Source organism: Pezoporus occidentalis, unplaced genomic scaffold (genome assembly GCF_034315485.1).
Source record: "Pezoporus occidentalis ecotype Australia unplaced genomic scaffold, CSIRO_AGI_Poc_V1 ctg68, whole genome shotgun sequence".
NCBI lineage: Eukaryota > Metazoa > Chordata > Aves > Psittaciformes > Psittacidae > Pezoporus > Pezoporus occidentalis.
Window position 1 is genome coordinate 2,406,234 of NW_026916030.1, and position 23,752 is coordinate 2,429,985.

The 23,752-nt window shown below is 40.7% G+C and overlaps 1 protein-coding gene across 5 annotated transcripts in view; it reads left to right on the plus strand.

Annotated features, from left to right (window-relative positions):
• The window catches only part of RABGAP1 (RAB GTPase activating protein 1), a 69,069-nt gene that overhangs the window by 9,551 nt on the left and 35,766 nt on the right, over positions 1-23,752 (plus strand). For all 5 annotated transcript variants that reach the window (XM_062641405.1, XM_062641403.1, XM_062641401.1 and 2 more), the window contains 11 exons: positions 3,336-3,570; positions 4,091-4,295; positions 4,641-4,815; positions 5,155-5,312; positions 7,693-7,803; positions 8,446-8,512; positions 9,116-9,218; positions 10,379-10,548; positions 12,847-13,021; positions 14,734-14,827; positions 18,249-18,399. In XM_062641405.1, the coding sequence (XP_062497389.1) occupies positions 3,336-3,570; positions 4,091-4,295; positions 4,641-4,815; positions 5,155-5,312; positions 7,693-7,803; positions 8,446-8,512; positions 9,116-9,218; positions 10,379-10,548; positions 12,847-13,021; positions 14,734-14,827; positions 18,249-18,399 (1,644 nt within the window). The remainder of the gene's footprint in view (positions 1-3,335; positions 3,571-4,090; positions 4,296-4,640; positions 4,816-5,154; positions 5,313-7,692; positions 7,804-8,445; positions 8,513-9,115; positions 9,219-10,378; positions 10,549-12,846; positions 13,022-14,733; positions 14,828-18,248; positions 18,400-23,752) is intronic.

Genomic DNA, 23,752 nt, shown 5'->3' on the forward strand with positions numbered 1-23,752 from the left:
TAGAAAAGCAGTTGGAGGCTCTTCCATTTGCTAAGTACAGTCTGAGGATGGTGCTGGAAGTTTAGGCTTGTGTTTGCTGAAGGTGAAAGGCTGTGAAATTTGTACATCAAACCTGAGGCTCTCATTTCAGCTTTGTTTATCTGCCGTAGTTTTAAGTAATAGTGTTGTGGACTGAATTAATGCACTTTTTGTTTGGTTGCTCTTTCTCAAGTCCAGGTAGAGAAATATTTATTCTGAAAGCAATCAGGAACTGTATTTTTCTTACGTCGGTCGTAACTCATGAACGTGTTTTTGCTTTCTGTTCATGCCGAAATACTTGGTTCAGTTTCAGAAGGGGTTGTTAGTGATTGTTTTCTGGAAATATCATTTGCTGGCCCACTCTGCTTTCCAGTATTGTTTCTGTGTCTGCTTTTGCTTGCTGCCAGTGGGACTGAGCTGGGTTTATGAAAGCCTTCCTTCTGGAACACACTGTAAGACAGGAGTTCTTGAACGACATGGTACAAGACCTTTCACAGCAGAGGCCAGCAGCACATACATCAGGGAAGGGAATAAACTACAGTGTGCCTGTAAAGGAAGTTTGCTACATCCTATTTAAAGGTTAAGTAAAATTGGTTTTAATGTTTGTGAGAAGTGGGGGAAACAGTGATTAGGGCAAATGGTTTCTTTCCTCTGTCTCAAGCAAACCTACATGAAGCATTTCTTAGGTACACCTTGTTTAGTCTTCACTCCTGCTGTAGTTCTGCACTCTGTCATTCTTCCTCTTAATGGTCTTGGGGGTTGCAGCATCGTTTCAATTTATATCTTAATGTGCACCATTGCCACGATGTGGTGAATTTCCATGGTTGCATAAGGGACTTTAACGTCAAGTTAGATCTCAGTTTGTATTTATAGGCCTTGTTTCCTCTATGAGCAAAAGCATGAGAGATGCAGGTTTTTGCCAGAATAAATTTTAACTTCAAGTTTCATAGAAAACAGGTCCTGTAAACTAGGAGTTACTTTAAGGTTTTTAATATATATAAAATATCGGCATATATATATATATATATATATATATATTACAGTGTCCTCCCGGCCCTTCTATAGGCTTTAGCAGGGCTGGCAGGACATCATAATTCCTTCATCATATTTTGTTGCAAAACATATAAACTGTGTACAGTAAAGTAACACAGTGCATCTTCCATCTTCCTGATGAATGGCTGCAAAGACCTGAATAATAAACTTCATGCTTAAAAGGATTATACCTCTGCTGACTGATGGTACTGCAAGATTTTCATTGTTTCCATGATGAATCATGCAAATAAATGGAGGAAAATGGAAATCTGTGGATTCCTGTCACTAGTTACAGGTTGTCGATACTTCTGTGGAGGTACAGCTGAGTAAGGCAGATACTCTGGCACATGATCCCATATAGCACATGGATATATTTTAATTTATACTGAAAAACTGCCTTGTGTTTGAGCATGACGTTTAAGAGCATAAACCTCTCACGGAGTTTTGTTACTGTTGTTGTTTAGATTCTGCAGTAAAACAGTCACTAGGTTATTGCTTTTTTGTCTTATGTCTCTCCTGCCTAAAGGAGAGACATAAAGGATCTAAAGGATCCTAAAGGATCTCCTGTGCTTGTGATTTTTTCATTACCTGTGAATTTAATTTTATTGCCTACTTTCTTCTGAAGAACAGGGGTCTGGGACTTAAATAATTGCATTCACTCCTGTTCTAGAGTAACTCTAGGTCAGAAGTTTCTGTTCTTTGTTAATATTCTTGTCTATTAACCAGAAAATTAATATGTAGTTTACATCTTTAATGCAATGTAGATAGAGGCTGCAGATGCAGGTAACTGTTTGGAGACTGTGGGCCTGAGTGTGGAAAAGAAGACAGTAAACTTCATGTTTCTTCCTTTTCCTTCTGAACTGAGAAGTTTGGGGATGCAATGAAAACGGCCATATGTGAGAATTGTGACTTGGCTGAGAAACCTCTGATCTCACTGTAATTGCTCCTGAGACACGCCTGTGGAAATGCACATACACATATTTAAGTGACATCTGATGTTTTGCTCATGGTATACTTAATTAATTGCAAAGCTCATCCATGTGCACAGAGTGTGCTGTATCTGCCCCAGCATTATTTCAGCAGTCTTAGCAGACTTCAGCTTGATTTATTTACTGTTAAGAACCTTGGCCATTGCTTCAGGTACTTTCAAGATAATTTGATTTTCTACTATGAGATGCTGGGTTTGAGGCATATGGAACTTGCTGCGGTGCTGGGATTGTGTTATGGGCAGATTACAGAGCAGACAGAATTCTTCCCTCCGATTTTAACCATTTCCTTTCTTTAGTGTCTTATTTTACAGATTAAAAATAAGAAGGAAATTTTGCTTTACTAAGATTTCATTTACACTCTTTTTAAGAGCTTGGGGGAGTTGCACAGTTTGGATTTTATTAGGTTGAGTGTAGCATCTGAAGTCAGTAAGCTTACAGGGACGTAAGGATATAGAAATGCATATCTGCTCCTAGGGTTGAGGTTTGGTGCCAACATTAATAACCAGCAGCAGCTGAAGTGTTGGAATCAAGAACCTTTCTCTGACTGCCATCTGGCAAAATACTTCTGTAACTCCATTTCCATGCTTGATTTCTGAACTATGTAAAGCATCAGTCACTTCCCACTGCAGAGGAATGGACAAAGAGTTTCCTTAGATACAGTATCCAAGATTTTCCTGAAATTAATGTCTTCATTCTCTTTCTACCTTAGGACCTCATTTCACACCATTTAGGTTGCTTTGTGCCTTTCATGTTGACTTCAGTGAGTGCAAAGTAAGGCTGTAGATGAGTGTTAGGAAATAAAACAACACTGCCTCTTCTCCTCAGCGTGGTGGCATAATCCTGTTCCAGATTCTTCTCTTCCCATGAAACGTTGCTATCTTTCCCATTAACTGTGTACCATATTTAATTATATTTTGCCCTTTCTGGTACTGTTCTGAGAATTAATATAGACCACTGTACTGTGGACACCTGTGACGTTCTTCTGTCACAAGCTAGTCTTTGTAGTTGGTGATTAAAGCCCAGTTTGAAAGTAATCTCACTTTTTCCAGTGCTAGAAAACTCCTCCTTTGAGCTTGTTGAGTTGTTAAAGCAGGGACGATCTAGCCTGTGCTGGTGAGCATTTGCATATTGCAGTTTGTGTTTATGGTTTCAACTGGGTTGTATTTGTTAACTACTGCTTTGGTTGGCAGAAAAAGTCATTTGAGTTTCCCTGTGCCTGAGTTGTTTGGGTTTGGTTTGGTTTTTTTTTCATTTGAACAGTCTTTTTTGTGTCCCAACTCTCTTTGTGGCTCTTAGATTGTGGGGAATGGAAGCGAACAGCAGCTGCAGAGGGAGCTTGAAGACGTGTTGATGGACCCACTCATGGAAGATCAGTCAAGTGACCGGGACCATGGAGATGAAGTTAGAACTGATGGAGATGGGGACGAACCTGTTGTCCTCGAAGCTTCAGCATCCTCTACCATTAACCCAGTGTCGGTGGCAGGACTCCAGAAACCAGAAATGAGTTTGCCAGTGAAACCATCCCAGGGAGGTTAGAAATAAAAGGGGAATGCCTGATGGCATTTTGTGGGCTAGCTTTTTGTGGAGAAAGGAATGAGAATTCAGATACAGGCGTGTGCACCACCCTGCCCTTGTTTCTCCCATCGTAATTACCTAGTGCAGTAAATGCCAGGTTATGTGATGCAGGAGTTAATGTATGCTGAACTGGCCTCTCTTCTGAAAGTACTTGTTACTGCAGAAATATTATGCTTACTTGCCTGGGTGTATAAAATATCAGTCTGTTTAGCTCAGCTGTGTATCTTATTGCTGTAATGAAGAGCAGTTCGCTCTTAAATGAGGCCCTCTGAGCAAACTGGTTGTAGAGTTGGGATAGCTGAGTTGCTCTCTGCCATCAGTAACTCGCCTTCAGGCAGGGTTTTTCTGTAGTATTTTGGCCTGACCTGACTTTCTTTAACACTTTTGTCATTTACTTAGTGATGAGTCAATCTCTGATAATTTACTTCCATATACCTTGTCTTGCTTCTTACATTCAACTTTGTGTCTCACCCTAGACTGTGAGGATTTGAGCCCTTTTACACCTATGACAGATGAGGACAGCGTGGTGTTCAGCAAGCTCACCTACTTAGGCTGTGCCTCTGTGAACGCTCCCCGGAGTGAAGTGGAAGCCCTCAGAATGATGTCCATCTTACGAAGCCAGTGCCAGATTTCTCTAGATGTGACCCTGTCAGTGCCTAATGTCTCTGAAGGAACAGTGAGGTATGAAGCTTGCTCAGGTGTACTCTGTGACTGTGTGCAGGGACGAGGGATGAGTCTATCCACTGCTGCATGTGAGTGTAGCTTTTTGAAGGCTAAGCCCTGAAAACTACAGGGAAATGACTGGTGCAAATGTCTGTTGCATTGTGCTTTTTTATGCTGTTCAGTTTAAATATAATTATTCTGCTCAAGCTTCACAGTAAATGACAGTCAAGAGTTAGTTTCATTGGGATGTATTTTCTCCAGTAGTGATGAAGTTGTTAAAGCTTGCAAGTTAATATCTGGTTGAAATAATTCTTCTAAAGGTGCAAGCTTTGCGTGTGCGTTTTTCTCTCTCTATTTTAACAGACTTTTAGATCCTCAGACAAACACGGAAATAGCAAATTATCCAATCTATAAAATCCTTTTCTGTGTACGAGGGCATGATGGGACCCCTGAAAGTGATTGCTTTGCTTTCACTGAAAGCCACTACAATGCAGAACTCTTCAGGATCCATGTCTTCAGATGTGAAATCCAAGAGGCTGTAAGTTGAAATTCTGTCGAATGATGATGATGTACATGTAAACATTATTACTGAAATGAAAGGGAAGTGTTTCAGGCACTTTAGGAGTAGTATAATTAATCACTTTTGTCTTTTTTCTACCCCAAGTTAAGATAACTGTAGAAACCTCAGATACGAAATGCACGTTTAATAGTTTATCCTCTTAAGAAGTGTAGAAAAGCAGTTAAAGATGCTAAAACAGAATTATTTTCATACAATTGCTTCTCATTCTATTGTTTAGTGAAAATTCAGGTAGGTTCACCTGCTACAGCCGGTATGCCTGTAGCTTTCTGATCTCTCTCTGGTGCTGTCTGAACACAGGTGAGCCGAATACTGTACAGCTTTGCCACTGCCTTCCGTCGCTCTGCCAAGCAAACGCCACTCTCAGCCATTGCCACCCCCCAGACTCCAGACAGTGATATTTTCACCTTCTCCGTGTCACTGGAAATCAAAGAAGATGATGGGAAAGGTTATTTCAGGTGCAGATTCTTTATTTCTGTGCATACAGCATCTGGTTCTGTTAGAAAGTGAGCTAATAGAGAGAGTGAGTCTGAAGTGGTCCCTAAGTCCCCTTTTTGAAAGTTTCCTATTCAAATTTAAATGAATCTTTTAATAAAGTCTCATGAAAAAAGACAGAGAAAATTAGAAACTCTGACAAATAGTTACTGAAAGCAGAAAAGGCAGATTTCACATTTATCTAAGATCATCAGTATCAGTTCTCCTTGGGTTTACAGTGATCTGTTTCCTTAAATTACTCGCCTGTTCTGATCTGTGAAGTAGTGTTTCTCTATCAGTGTCAGAAAAGCTTTATGAACAAATCTTGTTTCTAACTGGTTCTCTTTTCTGACCAAGTTCTCAATTTAATTTATTTTTTCCCTCTTCCCTCCCTCCCCCCAAACCAGGTGTTACCAGCAAGTGGGTGTGTGTAGGGTGAGAGCATTAGAGCAGCTTTTCATCTTGTATGGGCTAATGCTGTTTTCACATGAAGTCTGGTGGTGGATAACCTAAAGAGACCTTTTATAGTTAATGCTAAATTGGTTTTTCTTTCTGCTTTGCCTATACACAGTGCCCTCATGTTTTATGTGACCATTTATAGTGTTCTGTTAATTGCTGAAGTGTCGTTATTTCATTACAGCATGTCTGCCAAATACTCTGACTTGTTGAGCGCATTGGCTCCTAGCCACAGCTTCAGAGTATCTTCTCTTCTTGGATTTACATCCAGCTCAATTTTTACTTATTAAATAAATTCCATTTAATAATCCAGTATTTATTCAGCACTCCAAAGAACTGCTTAAGTGTTGAAACTGAAAAAATATTTGTCTCAGGCCTGACTTTGGTCCTGAAAGATACTGATGGTTCTTGGATGTGACAGTGGCCACTGGGGTGCACAGCAGGTAAAAGTAGCACACTGTGATACACCCGGTGACGTTTAGTCTTTCTGGCTTGGTACCAATGCCAGCACGGCCCCAGCAGTGCAGGCAGTGTAAGCCAGCCCAGGATTTGATGCTTACATGGCTTCCAGAAGTTGTGCTGGTAAGAGCTGTTTCCATCCTAGCCAGCTTGGACTGTAGGCTGAACCTCAGCCTTTGCTGTGGAGATGTATCCAAAGATCTCTTCAGCCACAAAAATCCACTTGCATTAGGAGTGAAGCCGGGCATTTGTTTAAAAGCTATGTACCTACTCTATAGAAGGTGAAGGAAAAGTGGATTTTGCTTCCAGCTAAGCAGAATCCCACTGACATTGGTTAAATAGTACAGGTTTTAGTTCAAGTAACAAGCTTTGTCAGCTTGACACTAATCCTTGTATGACCTTTCGCGTGCAGACCTGTGCTCACCTGGAAGTTGGGAGAACACTTTCCACACACTCAGGCTCTGATCTCAGTCTTTAAAGTACCTGATCCTGTCTTGGCTCATCTACCTTCACTTGTCACCCTGGGTCACTACTAATACATTTCTGTCATGCTGGGGAAATGAGGTCTGACTTCATGTGCTGGCTCTAAGTGTGCAAATCCTCTGTCCTGGCCCCGGAGACAAAACTCCTGCTGACAGTTCAAGGCAGTCTGCCATTCCCTGGCCTGCACTAGCACCTGCTGACAGAACATAAACCCAGATTTTAGCGGAGGTGTTAAACTGTGGGCAATACTCCACAGTCCATTTTGCAGCTCTTGGGGGGTAATAATGCACAGTTTGCAAGTCTGACATAAAATAAGGACTATTTTTTTATATCCAAGGGAAAACTGAACATGCGGTTGACTTATAAAGAAAGTCAAACCCCAAGAAGCTCAATTTGTCCAGTATTTAGTGTAGCTGTGCTGCTCAACAGGAATACTTTTACTAAAACTTCTGTGTATGTATTGGCATTTAAGTGTAATTAGGTTTATCCCCTCTTTTTGCAGCATTTAGAAGGGGCTCTAGAGAAAAAAATAAGGGAAATAGTCTGAAGGTTGGTGCACTTTTCTGGTTTGTTGGCTTATGTTCCCAGCAGTTACCTCCCTGGTGGAAGAGAGCAATAATTGCTTAACAGCTCCTACTTGCACGTTACATAGAGAATCAATATTTAGAAACTTCCTTAAAATGCTGCTGGAAGTCTCACAACACTGCACCAGGCAGTATAAAATCGCAGGTTTTGTTTTGAAAGCAAAATGTTCTTGGTTTTCACCTAATGATGATAAAATAACAGCACCTAATTATGTTGCTGTTTCTTTCATGTTACTCATTGCAGTGTGCAAGGAAGAAAGGTCTTGAGTGCTTTTGTGTAAGAAGCTGGCTTCACCAAAGGTCTGATGCTGGTTTTGGTTCATGCAAGGAATACAGATAAATGACGCTGAGTTGTTTTGTTTCCTTTCCTGGTAAATAACAGTGCGGTTCCCAAAGACAAGGACAGGCAATGCTTTAAACTCCGCCAAGGGATCGATAAGAAGATAGTGATTTACGTCCAACAGACCACTAATAAAGAGCTTGCTATTGAGAGGTAAGTTCATTGATTCTAAAACTTCTTTACATTTTTGATCAAATCTGTCACTGCTTAGAAATGAGTGGGTTTTGACTGCTGACAGTTTAGTGCTGCTCATGCTGCAGAAGAGAGACACAGCTTCTGCCAGGCTTTGAAGTCTGAAATGTAATACAGGACTGTGGTAAACCAGAGGATGAAGTGAAATACTCCTCTGTGGCCCAAAAGTCTTTGCAAATTGAAACCATGAAAGACAAGTCCTTGCACTTCATCTGATTCTTGTCTGTATCAAAGGGTAGCTTCTATGTAAATGTGTCTCCCCTCAAAGGAAAAAAAACGAAGGGAAGAAGGATGCAGGCGAAGTTGTCCTGGGGATGGGGAACTCTTGTTAGCAGCGTCTGTTTTATCTGTTCTTGCAAACAAAGGTAATTGAACAACTTCCCAGGCTACTGTAGGCAATAAAATCACATTGTCAATACCTTCGTGAAAGCTTGCTTGGCATTTTTAATACTGACTTGACATTGTTTTGTTTGACATGCTTCCTGCTGCTTTCAGATGTCAGTGTTTGTTGACTTCTGATTGGATTCATGGGCTGTTTGTGATGCATGACAGTGAGTGTTTAGCTAAGGAATGTTAATGGTTTGTATTTGCCTGGCTTTGCAGGTGTTTTGGCCTCCTCCTCAGCCGTGGGAAGGATGTTCGGAGCGGCGACATGCACCTTTTAGATTTGGTAAGGATCTTTCATTATGTGTGAAACCTCTGCCAGGTTTAGAAGTTCAGCAGCTTGTAAAAGTGTTCTGTTTTAATGTTTTCTTGTATTAGAGCAATAAACTACATCCCCTAAGTCCATAATTAAAGCCTCATACATTTAAATACTTTACCATTCAAGCAGCTGCCATTCAGAGATTGAATGATGCAAAATGAGGCCAGAATGACTGGGTTGCCTTGGATTTTCCAGAACAACTTAAAAGAAGCTTAGAAAGGTGTTTGTTTCTAGAGTACTTGCCTGTGACCTCACATACACTTTGTGAGCTGCAATCTGCTGCCAAGTGGTCACTTCCAAAATGAGCTTTTGGTCTTCAGGTCTCTCTAGACAGATGTTCATACCACATATAAATGCAACAAGTAGTATTAATTGGCCTTTTTGTGTTATCAGCAAGGAGACCAAAGATTGCATGAGAATGCTATTCTTTTGTCTCTGTTACAGGACTGTCACATGGACTTCAGGTGCTTGCCTTTCTCTTGCCAGTGCAGTAGGTGCTTTATGGGGCTGAGACTTCATAATACAGAGATTTCTTTAATTTAAATATCCATAAACTTACCTTGTTTCCAGGAGTCCATGGGTAAAAGTTCTGATGGGAAATCATACGTGATCACTGGGAGCTGGAATCAAAAATCTCCACACTTCCAATTTGTAAATGAAGAAACACCAAAAGGTAGGAAGTTTGCCAGGTATTATCCCTAGCCAGGGGAAATGACCCACACAGCAGGCATTGGATCAGGTCTCTTTTCTTTTAAGATGAATCCCATAAGATGACTTTCATAGTATGGGATATATTCTCAGAAAGTAGGATGCCAGATGTAACATAGAGAGCTAAACAAAATAGAAGGCTAGAAGTGTTCAGTAATAATACCTTGTTCAGGTATTATTCTGTGTTCAGTAATAATACCTTGTAAGAATGACTGTATCCTAGTAGGAGGCTGTATAGGTGTGGTCACAGGATGCAGATGCTCTGCACAGCATTAGGGCTTCTTAAGAATCCCACTGAGAATTGCACTAAATGACTGTGGCAGATTTCTTCCTTGCTTAGTTTCTGTGGTCAGTTCAGACTTTCCTGAATCCTAGTTTTTAATTACATGAGGATTCTTGTACCTGTGAAAATGAAAGTAACCCAACTGTAATCTGAAAATAGCCAATGCTGCGTTGCTCTGTTGAGTCCTGAAACAGATCTGCCATTACTTCTGTCAAGGTGTCAGATGAATTACCATCTTTTCAATCTGTTGTCACAGCTGCATGTCAAAGGTTGGGGAAGTTAATGGGAATTGACTGGGCAAAGTCATAAAAGTCAGCTGCTGGGTACAATCTGCTGCTAGATTGAATGCCATCCTACTTAAAGGGCACAATTTATCATGTAGTGCCAGCAGAGATCTCAGGTCACTGGGTACAGTTGCCTCCTTTTGGAACATCATGCTGTAGAGTCAATTTTCTGAATTTCACAGCTGAGTGTTGCCTAAGGAACTCCTAAAACCAGAAAACAGCTACAATGTAATTAGACAAGATGGCAAGAGATCTGCACAGTGGAGTCAAGTACACAGATTTAATGAAGGTTCTTCTTTGACAAAGCAGAATTTTTACTTGCTTTAACAAGATCATTTTCTTGTCTCAAAGAGTTCAGTTTCCCTAGCCTGTAGTGGACAGTGCAGAGTCATCTTCCTGTTTTGAAACTTGGAGGGTTTTGAGATGTTAGATTACAGAAAAAACTGAATTCTGCAGAAATAAATTTCTTTTTTGCTTTCATGTTACTGGGAAAGAGGTTATGGAATATTTTATTTGAAATATTTCTTTTCATAATACTGCTTTTTTTTTTCTCTCTAGATAAAGTACTGTTCATGACTACTGCTGTGGATTTGGTGATAACAGAGGTTCAGGAACCTGTTCGCTTCATTCTGGAGACTAAAGTCAGAGTTTGTTCACCTAATGAGAGATTGTTCTGGCCCTTCAGCAAACGTAGCTCTACTGAAAATTTCTTCCTAAAACTGAAACAGGTAACACTTAAATAATAGTGTACACTTAATATGGGAGTTGCAGGCTTGTTTTCTGAGTATAACTGTGGCACAGTCAATTTTGTTGTTTCGATACTGGAGGGGTAGGTTTGTGGTATAATGCTGGATCAATATAAATGCACTGGAGGTAAAGGATTGAATTGTAGTTATTAGTGCCTGCAGACAGATGGAATTTAACTGTGGTGGTTCCTACCTATGATTGGTAAAACCTTTACTAATGTTCATATTTCTGCATTTTGCTCCTGAATCAAAGAGATACAATAAATGCCCCTCAGTTGTAGAAAAGCTGTCCTTCATTATGCTAATTGTTGCTGCTATAGAAAGTTCCCATAAAAAGCTGGGTGTCCTCATTTCAAGGCAAATTTTGGTAGCTTTGATGAAGCTCTGAGGTTATAGAGAGGCTTATGGATTTTCCAGACAAACCACAGAAATGAAAGGAACAGGGGATTTACCCATGAACTGGACCTATGCTGAAAGTTGCTTGCGTAAGGGTATAGTGGGGCAAATATGTAGAATTAAGGGCTAAGAAGAAAAAAAGGCTTCAGTATAATCCTGGTGACATGCTATTTGATGTGTCACTAAATTCATTTTTATCATAGAAGTCCAACTTTTTTTCTTCCCCCTCCCTTTTTTTTTGTGCAAGTCTGTTTCCCCCTTGTGCATGGTTGGAAGCAGAGATTTCACCCATAGCCCAGGTTTGCCCTGGGGGGTTGGGGGGAACCTAAGCAACCACAAAAAATCCTTAGAACTTGTTAAAAACTTTTACTGTTTTTTCCAACTTATTTTTGCCTCTCTACTAAAAAGGAAAGGATTATTTCTGCCCAGGATATCCATAATAGCAGTACAAGGCAATAACTGGGTCTCAAGGCTGAAAAGTTGAAGGTCAAAGTCTCTGAAAGAGATGATGTACTTGCAGTAGCATTCTCCAGCTTTAGAAATTACTCTTCTAAAATGAAAATCCTGTTTAAAGAAATGGCAATACTTAGGAGCAAATATCACTGTGGAGGTAAGGTTTAATAATGCTGGGTGCAGCCCAAAAAAGCAGGTTGGAGTCCTGATTTCTTGATAAGTGCTTTTTCTTAAACAGGTTTTAAATGAAATAAGATGCTTTTCTTAGTTCTTTCTGCACCTGGGTTAAAGTGCTAGCAGATAATAGCATCATGCTACTAACAACTATGTGGTTCTCTAAGGATTCTTTCTAGTGTATGTCCTATTTTTTTTATGTAAAATATGAATACACATTTTGGAAACTTTCGGTCAAGATTTAAGGTGGAAAAATTCTTCAGGGATGAGATCAGTCATTTGATTTAGGATATTTCTGAGGTGGAGCATGGAGATGTTGAACAGTTAAGGCTGTTGGGCTATAAATATTCCACACCCTCCAGAAGGTGCCTTTTCTGTTTGGCAGTGTAAAGGAAGCTTATCTTGCTTAGCTAATTCTGTATCTTTTGTCTTACCAAATTCACAGGCATTGTGACTTATCTCAGGCAATTCTCTTTTCCACAGGCACTGTCAAGTTATCCAACTTCCAGTGTTTACTAATGGAAGATTATCAAAATTCATAGTGTAAGCAACAAATATAGAATGTACTGCCTGATAAGCCTGGAAGGGAAACCTGTTTCTGTGGAGTGATGATTAGCCTATTAAAAATACAGCTGTGTAGAATTGGCTTATCTTGCTTTGGCAGTGTTTCTTTATTCAGAAATGGTGGAAGCAGAGGGGTTTGATTTGCTCAGATTACATTTGGTGATTCAGTCATTTTTAGTTTTGCTGCATTTCTCTTCATTTTTCATACTCCAAAGGATAAAATTGAGCACTGGGAGCTTAGTGTGGAGTATAATTACAAACCTTATTTCCCTCTTTTCTTCACCTTCCCTTTTCTACTCTATTTTTATCCCTTTATGAAAAAAGAAGTTATAAATCCTTAGACTGTATTCAAATTTTAGAACCACTTCACAAAAGATAATCCTTTCAGGGAAAGGAAGGTATCAAAGTATTGAAAATTAAGGAGAAAATAGAGCCACTTAACAGACTTTGGGACTCAACAGTTTGTGTTCCTGCAGCAGTGTATACACAGATACGAGACTTGGAAGCATTACTCAACCCTTGCAGGGTTGCACAGTGAATAAATGTGCTGCAAGGGTTGAACATTCCTCACTGTAGAATGGGATGAAAATTGTTTCTCAGCTCTCCTATTCCAGAAGGAGAAGGCAGAGCAATATGAGGTAATCTGGGCATTTTTATATAGCTTTTCTCAGTAAAACAAAACTTTTTTCCTAGATAAAGCAAAAGGACAGAAAGAATAACTCGGACACACTGTATGAGGTTGTGTGTTTAGAAAGTGAATCAGAAAGAGAGAGAAGAAAAACTACAGCCAGCCCCTCTCTCCGTCTGCCCCAGTCTGGGTCACAGGGCTCCATGATTCCTTCTCCTCCAGAGGATGATGAAGAGGAAGGTAAGAAGCGGATTTACACTTTGTGTACTTCAAGAGGAAGGGCAGTTGGTAAATAACATAGTTATGAAACATGTTGACTCCTTTCCACTTGGAATCTGGTCTACTGGTGTTTTTTTGCCCTTGCTTTAATGCTGTATTCAATAACTAGTACCCCCCCATTCCTGGATCAGCCTCTCCCTTGTCTGACACTTCTGTGTCTCTGCTTTCCTCAGCTCAGGCCTCCTGAAGCCTCCAGTGTGATATATTTGGAACAATGTGAAAAGAGGCTGCTAAAAATTTGACATTAACATGTAGCTTCTGCCCCTTCCCAGGCAGCTGTGAGTGGATTTGAGAGCAAAAATGAGAAGCTGATATTATTTGGGAATAAAAGCAAGCAGCATGTTTTAGTGAAGGGAAAAGTGGAGCCATCTGTAATAAGTAAAACTATACCAGGACCTGCCCACCTTGAAACTGAATGCATTTTCAGTACCTTTTTTTCTGCTTTTTAAAGGTTTTCTTAAACCAAACTATGAACAAGTTCTGAGTATATAAACATCTGGCCCTGCAGCTCTGAGCTGAAATGGAGATGACTTGAGTTTCTGCTTTTTCACTTCTCTGCTGGCCTTCTATGTGGCCTGGGGTGAATGATTTCCCTTCTGTGCTTTTAATTTCCTTGTATCTGAGGGGACAGTGGGGGGGGGGAGAGGAGAAGGAGGGAAAGTTGGTTTGTAAATGAACTCCTTTGCAAAGCATTAACAGTCTCTAACCACTGCATTAAATCCCCATGGTATTCTTTTCTAGACCCAGAAGATCCGTTTTGGTTGCAGTTGATATGACTTGCAGCATTACAAGAGTTTGCTGACACGTTCAGGTGTCAGTTGAGAAAGCATAGATTTAATGGAAAAATATAATTTGTCAATAATGCAAACCCAGTATTGACTGTATCAGTGAAATGTAGCTTTTGTGTATGATACTTGCTGTGAATGTTTAAAAATACCTGGGAATACAGTGTTAGTTTCAAAAAGAGTTCCCGTGATTATGCTCATCCTCCCCCTCCACTGCATTTTTGAGCACATTTCATTCAAAAAGCTATTTAATTTAAGCCAAGGAAGTTACCAAAAAGTCCTGGCTTTCAAAGTAAAAGTACCAAACAGTGAAGTAAAACGCCCTGTGGACTCCCATGGACCTGCAACAACATGGCAGGTCTGTGGCTGCTCAGTGGAACTATGTTGATTTTACTGTCTTTTTTGCTTTTATAGTACTGCAGCTTTTCACATGCAGACAGTTGTGTGTTTGAGGTAGAAAACTAGAATCACTTCAGCGGGAAGGGACTCCTGGAGGTTCGTAATTGTGCCTCCCACCCAGTATGACTCCAGCCAAATACCCTGTTCGGCACCTTGTGCTGTTGTGTGTTCACCATCTCCACTGATGACATTTCCACAACTCTTCTGGGCCCTTGTATCAGTTTGGCCACCCTCATGGTGAATTGTTTTCCTGATTTTTAACCAGAATTTCACATGTTGTTGCTTATCTTCTGCCTCTTGTCACATCACTGTGTGCTTCTGAGAAAAGTCTACTTCTGCCTTCTCTTATGTCAAGCACACAAGTACTGCATCCATAAATGAGGGGGAGTTCTTGCCACACACTGATACAGTTAAGAGAGCAGCATTTAAATCTGTAGAAGTACAGTAATGGCTGTTGATCTCATAGCATCTCCTCTGTTCTGTTGGCAGACAATGATGAACCACTCTTAAGTGGTTCTGGAGATGTTTCCAAAGAGTGTGCAGAAAAAATCCTTGAGACGTGGGGAGAGCTGCTGTCCAAATGGTAAGTGGCAAAATCGCATTCTGAAAATGGCAATCCTGAATATTCTCATTCTCTTGGCTCCTTCTGCTTGGAGTTTTTCTTATTTCCAGAAGCCAGCTGAGATGAGATTAGTATGGATTTAATCCTCTATCGTCCTCACAACACCCCTTATTCTCTGGCTTTGTGTTTTCTGATTTTTTCATTTCTTTGTAATTCTGATCTAGTTCACAGCCAGTTTTTCCTGCAGCTTGTCATATCATGGCAACTGTAGCTTAAGAATATGGGAGATTTGTACTTGGATAGCAAAGATGCTTTTCCTCCCTTATCTAAAGGAAGATGGATCCAGAGCCTGCCAAGAAGGAAGTACATGAGCTCTTCTGTTTTTTTCCTAGAAAATGCCAATTTATAAGAAGAGTTTATTGACAGTCAAGTTGCTTATGCAACACCTGTCCTCTTCCACGAAGGATCTTTTATTCATCTTGAAGTAGCCTGAGCAGTTCTAAGAAAGTGATGCTGATTACTGCAAAATTCAGGTTGTTTTGTGATGTGGGTTGGTTTTTTTTCTCCCCTACAAAGGGAGATGACAGACACAGCATCACACTGAGCTGACATATGCTGCATTTTGACTCTGGCTTTGGTTGTTGCCTTCTGCTTCCTAATGTTAACTGAGGAGCAGGGCAACGGCTGTACAGCACATAAAAGATCTGAACAGAATATTAGATCTGAAGAGTAGGACACAGAGCTTAGAATAAGTCATGCCCTTTAGATGAAGCAAAGCATTAGTGTGAGCACTCAGCCAGGATTCTCTTTAAATTGAGATTAGACCAATTTAGCATTATTTTCTGCGGTTACTTAGTACTTATTTGAATAAGTACTCTTACTTCCAGTTTGGTTTTGCACTAATATATTGCACTAATTTGGTAAGAAAGAGGACATCAGAAATAGACACCTTCATCAGAAGGGGAATGTGGTAAACTGCTACAGGGTCGCTTTCCCTGCCTCTCCTAGACTTGCAGAAACATCTTCACCAGATGAGCTCTGTGCATCTGCTGCTGTGAGAAAGTTTCTTTCAACTTGATTTTTTTCTGTAATCCTTCCAAGGGCTCAAAGATAATTCAGCCACCTGACACCCATTGAAAATGTTTTGGCAGCTCTAAGAGGATATGAAGAGTTTCTGTGCTAATGCTGGCAATGACTTTAATATGCGTTAAAGGGCTTTCCTTCTTAAAGAAAAGCGAGTATTTGGAAGTAATGATCCTTGAGCTTTTAACATAAGAGGATTGAAAGTCATAAAAATTGGAGTTCAGGTGGTTTCATGCTAGTTTTCAGAATCCTGTAATTAGATTTGTTAGTAATTAAATGTGCATTGGTATTTTGGGATTTCTAAATAATACTTGGCTCACATTTCATAACTGCTGAGTCACAGAGTCTTCTCATTTCACAATAGTTTGGAAGAATCCAGTGGCTTTTAGTCTACAGCCTGATGGTTCAAAGAAGTTCCCATTTCTTGGAATTACTGATGTACTTATGTTCATCAGAGATTAAGGCAAAGCAGTTTTATGGACCTTTACAAAGAACTGTTTATATGCAACAAGTGGTTTATATAAATATTTTTATATATTTATATATTACAAAGGTATAATAAGTGCTCTCTTAATATGGTATATGTTTATAGATATGAATGTATATAGATATAAATAAAATTATTATCTAATGTTATCTCTATTTCAGTTTATTTTGTTTAGAGACAGCAAAGTGAAGGCAAACATTATGGTGCCAGGTTCTGTCCAGTATATACTGATTCAAATACCCACATTGTCAGTCTTCTGCTGTGCTGGAACACTGTACACTGAAGAAAGGCAACAAGGAATCCCAGTCTGTGTAAAATTATCATCCACATATCTGTTAGGCTGTTAATAAAAATCATTAAATACCAGTTTATTATTAATAAGATAATGTAATTAATAGGACTGCTTTGTCTGTCACTCCTTTTAATCATTTTACCTAGAAGTTTGGTTTTAGTAACCGCAGAAAAACTGATTTTTTTAAATCCTCTGTTTTCTGGGGATTTTATGTATAAGCCACAAATGGACTTTTCAGCTCAACTTTCTGTAACTGCATAAATTAGATGTAGGTTTAGTTTTTTGAAGTTAGTGCTGTAATTTATGAGCTGTTACTGGGCTCCCTTGGAAAAGCTGTTTAGATGGGACTGAGCAGCTTGTACAGGGGAAGCTGCTTAAACGCAGGATGTGCTCAAAAGGAGCGTGTCCAGGAGGTCGACGGAGGGGATTCTCCCCCTCTACTGTGAGGAGACCCCCTTGCAGTCCTGTGTCCAGCTCTGGGGCAACAGCACAAGAGGGATGTGGAGCTGCTGGAGCGAGTCCAGAGGAGGCCATGGAGATGCTGCGAGGGCTGGAGCAGCTCTGCTCTGGAGCCAGGCTGAGAGGGCTGGAGCAGCTCTGCTCTGGAGCCAGGCTGAGAGGGCTGGAGCAGCTCTGCTCTGGAGCCAGGCTGAGAGGGCTGGAGCAGCTCTGCTCTGGAGCCAGGCTGAGAGAGCTGGGCTGGTGCAGCCTGGAGAAGAGAAGGCTCCTTAAGGGGAGACCTTAGAGCAGCTCCAGTGCCTAAAGGGACTCCAGGAAACCTGGAGAGGGGCTTTGGGCAAGGGCCTGTAGGGACAGGCCAAGGGGAATGGCTTTAACCTGCCAGAGGGGAGACTGAGATGAGCTCTTAGGCAGAAGCTCTTCCCTGTGAGGGTGCTGAGGTGCTGGAACAAGCTGTCCAAGGAAGTCGTAAATGCTCCATCCCTGTCAGTGTTCAGGGTCCGCTTGGACAGGGCTTGGAGCAAGCTGCTCTAGCGTTAGGAGTCCCTGCCTATGTCAGGGGTTTGGAACTGCATGAGCTTTATGGTCCCTTCCAACCCAAACCTGTTTTAAGTATGATTCCATGTAGTTAGGTACCCATATGAGGTCTTTTATACAGCTCTGTTTGCCTGTCCTCTCTCCCTCCTCACCTGGAAGGTCATCGCCCTGCCTGAGTGTAGGAAGTCAAGAGAGCAGCATAGGCATTTGCAAACTAATTCTTGTTCTGATTAGAATTTTACACAGTGTGGGAATCTACCCTCTGCTTCTAGTTTTTACTGGTGTGTTTCAGTTTGTTGAGTGATTTATATATTTATATTATATTTAAATCTAATGGGAATCAAGGAAATAATTTGGAAAGAGCTTCTCCAAATGTGTTTTGGAGTTTTTTTATAACTTGAATTTCACTTACTCTGGCAACATATGGACTGTCTTGAAATTCCTGTCATTTGACATGTTTGATATAACACATCAGTTGTTGCTCATGTAGTCGTTTATTTGTATCTGGATAAGAGTAACAGTGCCTTCATCTACTCATTTATTTGTATCTCGGTAATAGTAACCATGCCTTCCCCTACACCCAGGCACCTCAATTTGAGCGTGAGGCCAAAGACGTTGTCAGCATTGGTGAGAAGTGGTGTCCCTGAGGCCTTAAGAGGCGAAGTGTGGCAGTTGCTGGCAGGGTGTCATAACAATGATCATCTGGTGGAGAAGTACCGAATTCTCATCACAAAGGTAGAAGATCTTTTTTCTTCTTTTTTCCCCCTTTATAGCTTAAGGAATGGAAGTACAGAGACTTCTCAGCATGTATTCTCTTGCTTAAAAGGTTCATGAGTATATCTGGACATAGGATAACAACTAGTGAGTGTAATGCAGTCCTCCCTTCAACAAAAAAAACCACATACAGTGCCAGTTGTGGCATTATCTCTGCTTAGAGTGCTCTCTTTTTAGTGTTTCTGCTTCACTCACCTAAGTTCTGAGTTAGCTTGTCAGAAATTTGTATTCTATTAAGTGCTTTCAGAATTGACTCGGGGAGCTCATTTCCTTTGCTTGGTTGGTTTTCCTGAATGAAAGCTGCATTTTGCTCTGTTGTCTCAATATTTATGCTAAAAGTCCAATGCTAGTTGAAACTGCAGCCTTTTCTTGATAGGAAAAACAGAACACTTTGGACATTTTTGTACTAGACAGCAGTTTTTAAGCTTCTCACCTTGCATATTGAGCTTGGTAGCGTAGAGAAATAAGAATTGAATATGCAGACATCATTTGGTGTTTCTCAGAGTTCTAGAGTAAGAAATGGGTCACAAAATGAGATGTCACTTCCTCATCCAGAAAACCGATGTGTTAGTTTGGATTTGACCACAATCTGTATAAATATATGGTGTTTTACTGCTTTCATCAAACATGCAAGTCCAGAAGGACTGAATTGGAAATTACTGACGCTGCAACTGTAGTACAAATATAACAGAAATTAATTATTTACCAGTTAAAAAAGCAAAACAACTGAATCAGTCCCTGTGTATCTGTTCTGATGGCACAGATTTGCAAGGAGCAGGTAAAGACCTGATTCTGAGGGCAAGAGGGCTTCTGAAATTAAACTCAGTTTCTGCTGGAATCATGCAGGCAGGATCCTACGTGATTTGAATGAATCATGTTAGATTAGCTAAAAATGTCCTGCCATAAGTACTTTCACATACTTCTGGAATATAGAAGAAACTTGATCTGAATTCCTTATATTGGTACATGCATTGCAGAGCTATAACTTGGATTTTATGGTGAATAAATCATACAAATAATGTGGAGTTTGAGTGCTCTGGCACGGAGTGTATCACAGTTACCCTGTTGTGTGATTTTAATTGCCTGGTGAGTAGCTGACGGTGTCACTTGTTTCTCTGTTTCAATGTTTTTGTATCAGAATGGAAAAGATGATCTCTGTGGCACAGTTGGTGACATGTACTGCTACTATCTTTGTGAGCTAGGAGGAATAGTGTAACATGTCATTTTTAAATCTGTGAAACCTTTCCACTCATTTACATTTGGCAGAGACAAAGGAAATAACCTGGGTCAAATGTGTTGGAAGCATCTCCAGAGTCCAAGTAAAAGGGAGCATAGGCTGACTGCAGCAAAAGGACTGCTTATACCTGCAGTGGTCATTCCATGTGGAAACTAATTAAGAAATCAAACAACAGGAGTAAATGAGTACAGAATGACCATTTCAGGCTCATGGAGTCATATGAGGTCTGTAGTTTACTACCAACATGCTGTGATAACCAGCTCAAGCAAGTGAAAAAGCAGTCGCCTTTAATTTGGGAGTGCCATGTTAGACCATCACTGAGGCAGTTTGCCTTGTGATTTAAATACGAAAATGGCTCAGACTGTTTCTGTAGAATGGACACAGGTTGGTGCTGTGAGAGCAGCAGTGCCTGCCCAGTTCACAGTGGAACTGTGATTTCTTCGACCTGCAGGCAGTGGGAGGAGTGTAAGGCTTCAGAAAAGGTTATTAGTGGCTGTGTGGAAGTACTAAAGATGAGAATTGGCAAAGGATGCAAAGGTGGCTTGGGAGGCTGATGAGAACATGAATTCAAGACCCTGGAAGATAATGTTTGCAGACCCACTGTATGTACTAAAAGTATAATAATGCTGGAGTGCTCTTTGGCCTGAAGTCTTTATTTCCATGCCTTTCACAGATTATTTGATAATTTTGGAGTTCTACTGTGACTAATTCTTACTGCTCTTAAAATAGCAGCTTGGTTACAGTCAATATGCAGCAATGCACAGAAGTAAATGTGTCTGGGGGGGAAAAATACTTTTGTTAATTATGGGAAGGCAAGAGTTCCTTATAATTTATTGCCTTACTGTCCCCATCATGCTTCACCATGTCTTGCATGTCACCTATAGAAGTTCTTCTGTAGCAAGCATGCAGTTATTTGCATTACCATGCACTGAGATCAGTTTACCTGAGAATAACTGCTGTGGTGTAGTGCAGGAGCACATGGAGTTGATGACAAACCTTTGCTCCTCGGTGCGAGCAGGAGATGCTATAAACCTGTTCGAGTACTCATAATCCAGTGCCCCTTCTCTCTTAACGCTGACCTCTATTCCTGTCACTGCGTTTGATTTCCGCCAGGCTTTTCATGACCCCATGCGGTAGCACAGCCCCCAGTTAATAAGGAGCTGTGTTGACAGCTGCTTCCAAACCTTCTGGCCTCTGTCAGGGATTTGTTTTCCCCTTGTGCACAGGGGGTTGGATGCAGGCGCCCCAGGATTGCTTCTGGTGTTTGCTTTCCCGTGCAGTTCTGGCCCGTGGTGCTCAGCAAATCTGTGTTCTTTCTGCCTTCTTTTGCAAATTAACTGCTGCAAGGGTGTTTTTTTTACTTTGCTTTTGATCTGTGGCTGCTCAGTGATTGAAAAGGAAATGTCTTCTGTTGTGTTCTACCAGTGAAGGCTGCGTCTAGGTCTCTTCTTGAATCTGGGTTGTGCATTAAAAATGGTGTTGGAGCCGTGCCTCGAGGTGTGCTTGTTGCATTCTAGTCATCACGACAGTGTTTTTTAATTATTTGCCCTTAGCTCTGTACTAAACACTAGCTGGGTTTTTGTACTCTGTGCTTTTGTTACTGCAGTAGTGTCTAAGTCTCACCATTGTGGTGTTTCCACAGATTACTTTTGAGAGTTTGCACACCATCTGTGTGCAATAATAAAGCTTTTAGCAACTCCAGATTGCCATGCTCGTGGTGGGGAGTGTGGATAAAAGCCAGCCCAGTGAATTAAGGTCATGTCCCTACTGAGGACAGAAAGCAAACTCTAGGTAAAATGATCTAGACAATCCCTTTGAGAGGCATCTGTTCCTGGTAGGGCTTTGGCAATCATGGTTCTGGCTGTTAATCTTCAGGCTCCCAGCCACTGAAAGGTAGAAGAGACATGGGGACTTGCTCCAGGTTTAATGGACATCTGCAGGGAAAACAGTTCATGTTTTTGACAATCCCAGGTGGATGGAAAGTGGTGTTGAGTAGAAAACTTGTGAAGTGAGCCACACAAGTTATAAATAACCAAAAAATCATGATCCAAAGCAAAACGGGCAATAGCCACTTCTCAGACAAGGCTTTACAAAAGGATTAATACAACTACTGAACCTCTTGGGTAGTGTTGAGCTCTTAGTGGGGAAGTTCTTCATAATACCAAAATGTAAAGAGCTTGACATTTACAATATTGAGGAGAAAAGAAAAGCTTTTGGATATAGGTCTGTGTGGGAGAAAATAATGTCAAAAGGAAAAAACTAGGAACTGTTGTACCAGATAAATACACTATATTAAGAAAATTACGACGTGAGAGGGACATCTTGTGGCACAAACAAAATAAAATGACAGAAAATAATCCAGTGACGGGGCCTGGAATGTTACCCCAGGGTCACCATTTCTGGTGGAAATTCAAGGCCTGATGGGAGATAGCAGGACTCTTGCTAGCCCGTTTCTCACATTCCCACTTTTTTATCTCCGTGCACAGAGGAATTACAGAACACAGAAGTTCTACCAGATACACTCATCTGTCTTGGTGCAAATGATACTGGGGTTTAGTGAAGAAATAGATTCAAATGTCAGTACCGTTATTTGACTGTATGTGTTGCTTCATCAGTGGCATAAAATGGAACAGTAATTTAGCTGTGGGTGGTTAACACTTATTTTCCACTTGTATGGCAATCACATTTCCATATGTTCATTTAAATTAAGAGGAATACATTTAATTTTCAGGAGCACAAAGGTTGCATACCATCAGCTGAAATGAAACCTAAGGTACGCCTGTGAATCATGGTGTGTAAGTCTGACGTAGCTTTGCTGTCAGCATGTCTGCACCTCTAGATCCCTTGTTTGATTAGTTTTGATCACGTGGTGATCAAAGTTTAATTATCTTTTATAAGCAGTAGTTTTCCCAAGAGTTCTCACCGTAACTTTGACTGATTTCTTGAATACCTTTTAATAGTCTCGGATGAGATTGTTTTGTATCACTGCATAGAGTGGGAGAAGTCTCTACAAGATGGAAGTATTTTCAGTCTCTCACAGACCTCAGCCACTGGAACCACATTTTGATGTCTTTTAGAAGCAGCTCTTCGTAGTAGTTTGGGGACTTGACCAAGGACTGTAGCTCCAACCCAGTTACCTTCCAGTAGCCATTTACACCCTTTGTTGGCTGCTTTGATCTGGCTTCTGGTGCTTAAGAGAATTAGCTTGAGATATTGCTGGTTTAGGCATGGGTGTGTTAAGCAGGTAGGAGTACGTTGGCATAAACTCTGAATAGAGTTATTACTCCCAGCTTTGGGGAAACAATAGAATGTCAGCTGGAGGGAAAACCAGTGCTCTCCCCCAGAAATACCTGTCAGCTACAGGAGTTCAGTTCTCCTTGTAATAAAAATCTAAGCACTGAGGAGGTTTGATTCAGTGGTACATCTTTTGTTGTGAAATATCAGCAACCAAATGTTGTTTTGTTGAGCCTCAAGATTTCCAATGCTATCTTGTCTTTATACATCTCAGATACCAAGTTCAATGTCTGTTGTTTTCTTAAGGATGTTTATAATGTGTCTATCCATGCCTAAGGATCTAGAAATAGTATTTGAGTCAATTGATATGTAAATCATTCTCTGCTTTGGAAAGATAGATCGTTTCTCGAGCAGTAATTCGATCAGAGCTTGGTTTTTGTATAGCCAGAATAACCTTTGCCTAAATTGAATACAAACTTCGTGTTTCTGAGCTAGTTCTAGTACTTCAGTCGCCATGAGTAGAAACGCCATAAATTACAAGGAAAAGTAAAGAGATCTTTTTGGGGGTAAAGATGGGGCAGGAACACCAACTTTTTGTTTTTAGGCTTTTGCGCAAATCTGCCAAGTCATGCTATTGTCCAGCCCAGATTTTTTACCAATACAAGTGTGTCTTAAAATGGTTTTATCTACTTGCAGGTCAGCTAAAATCACCGAGCATTGCAGTGTTGAGGTCTATCCCCTTGCCTGCAATTCGTTTGGCATTAGGTATTCTGCAGTGACAAATGTTTAGCTTAGGTTCACCAAACTCTTGGGTTTGTTGGTGCTGGTGGAATTCTGGCTCGG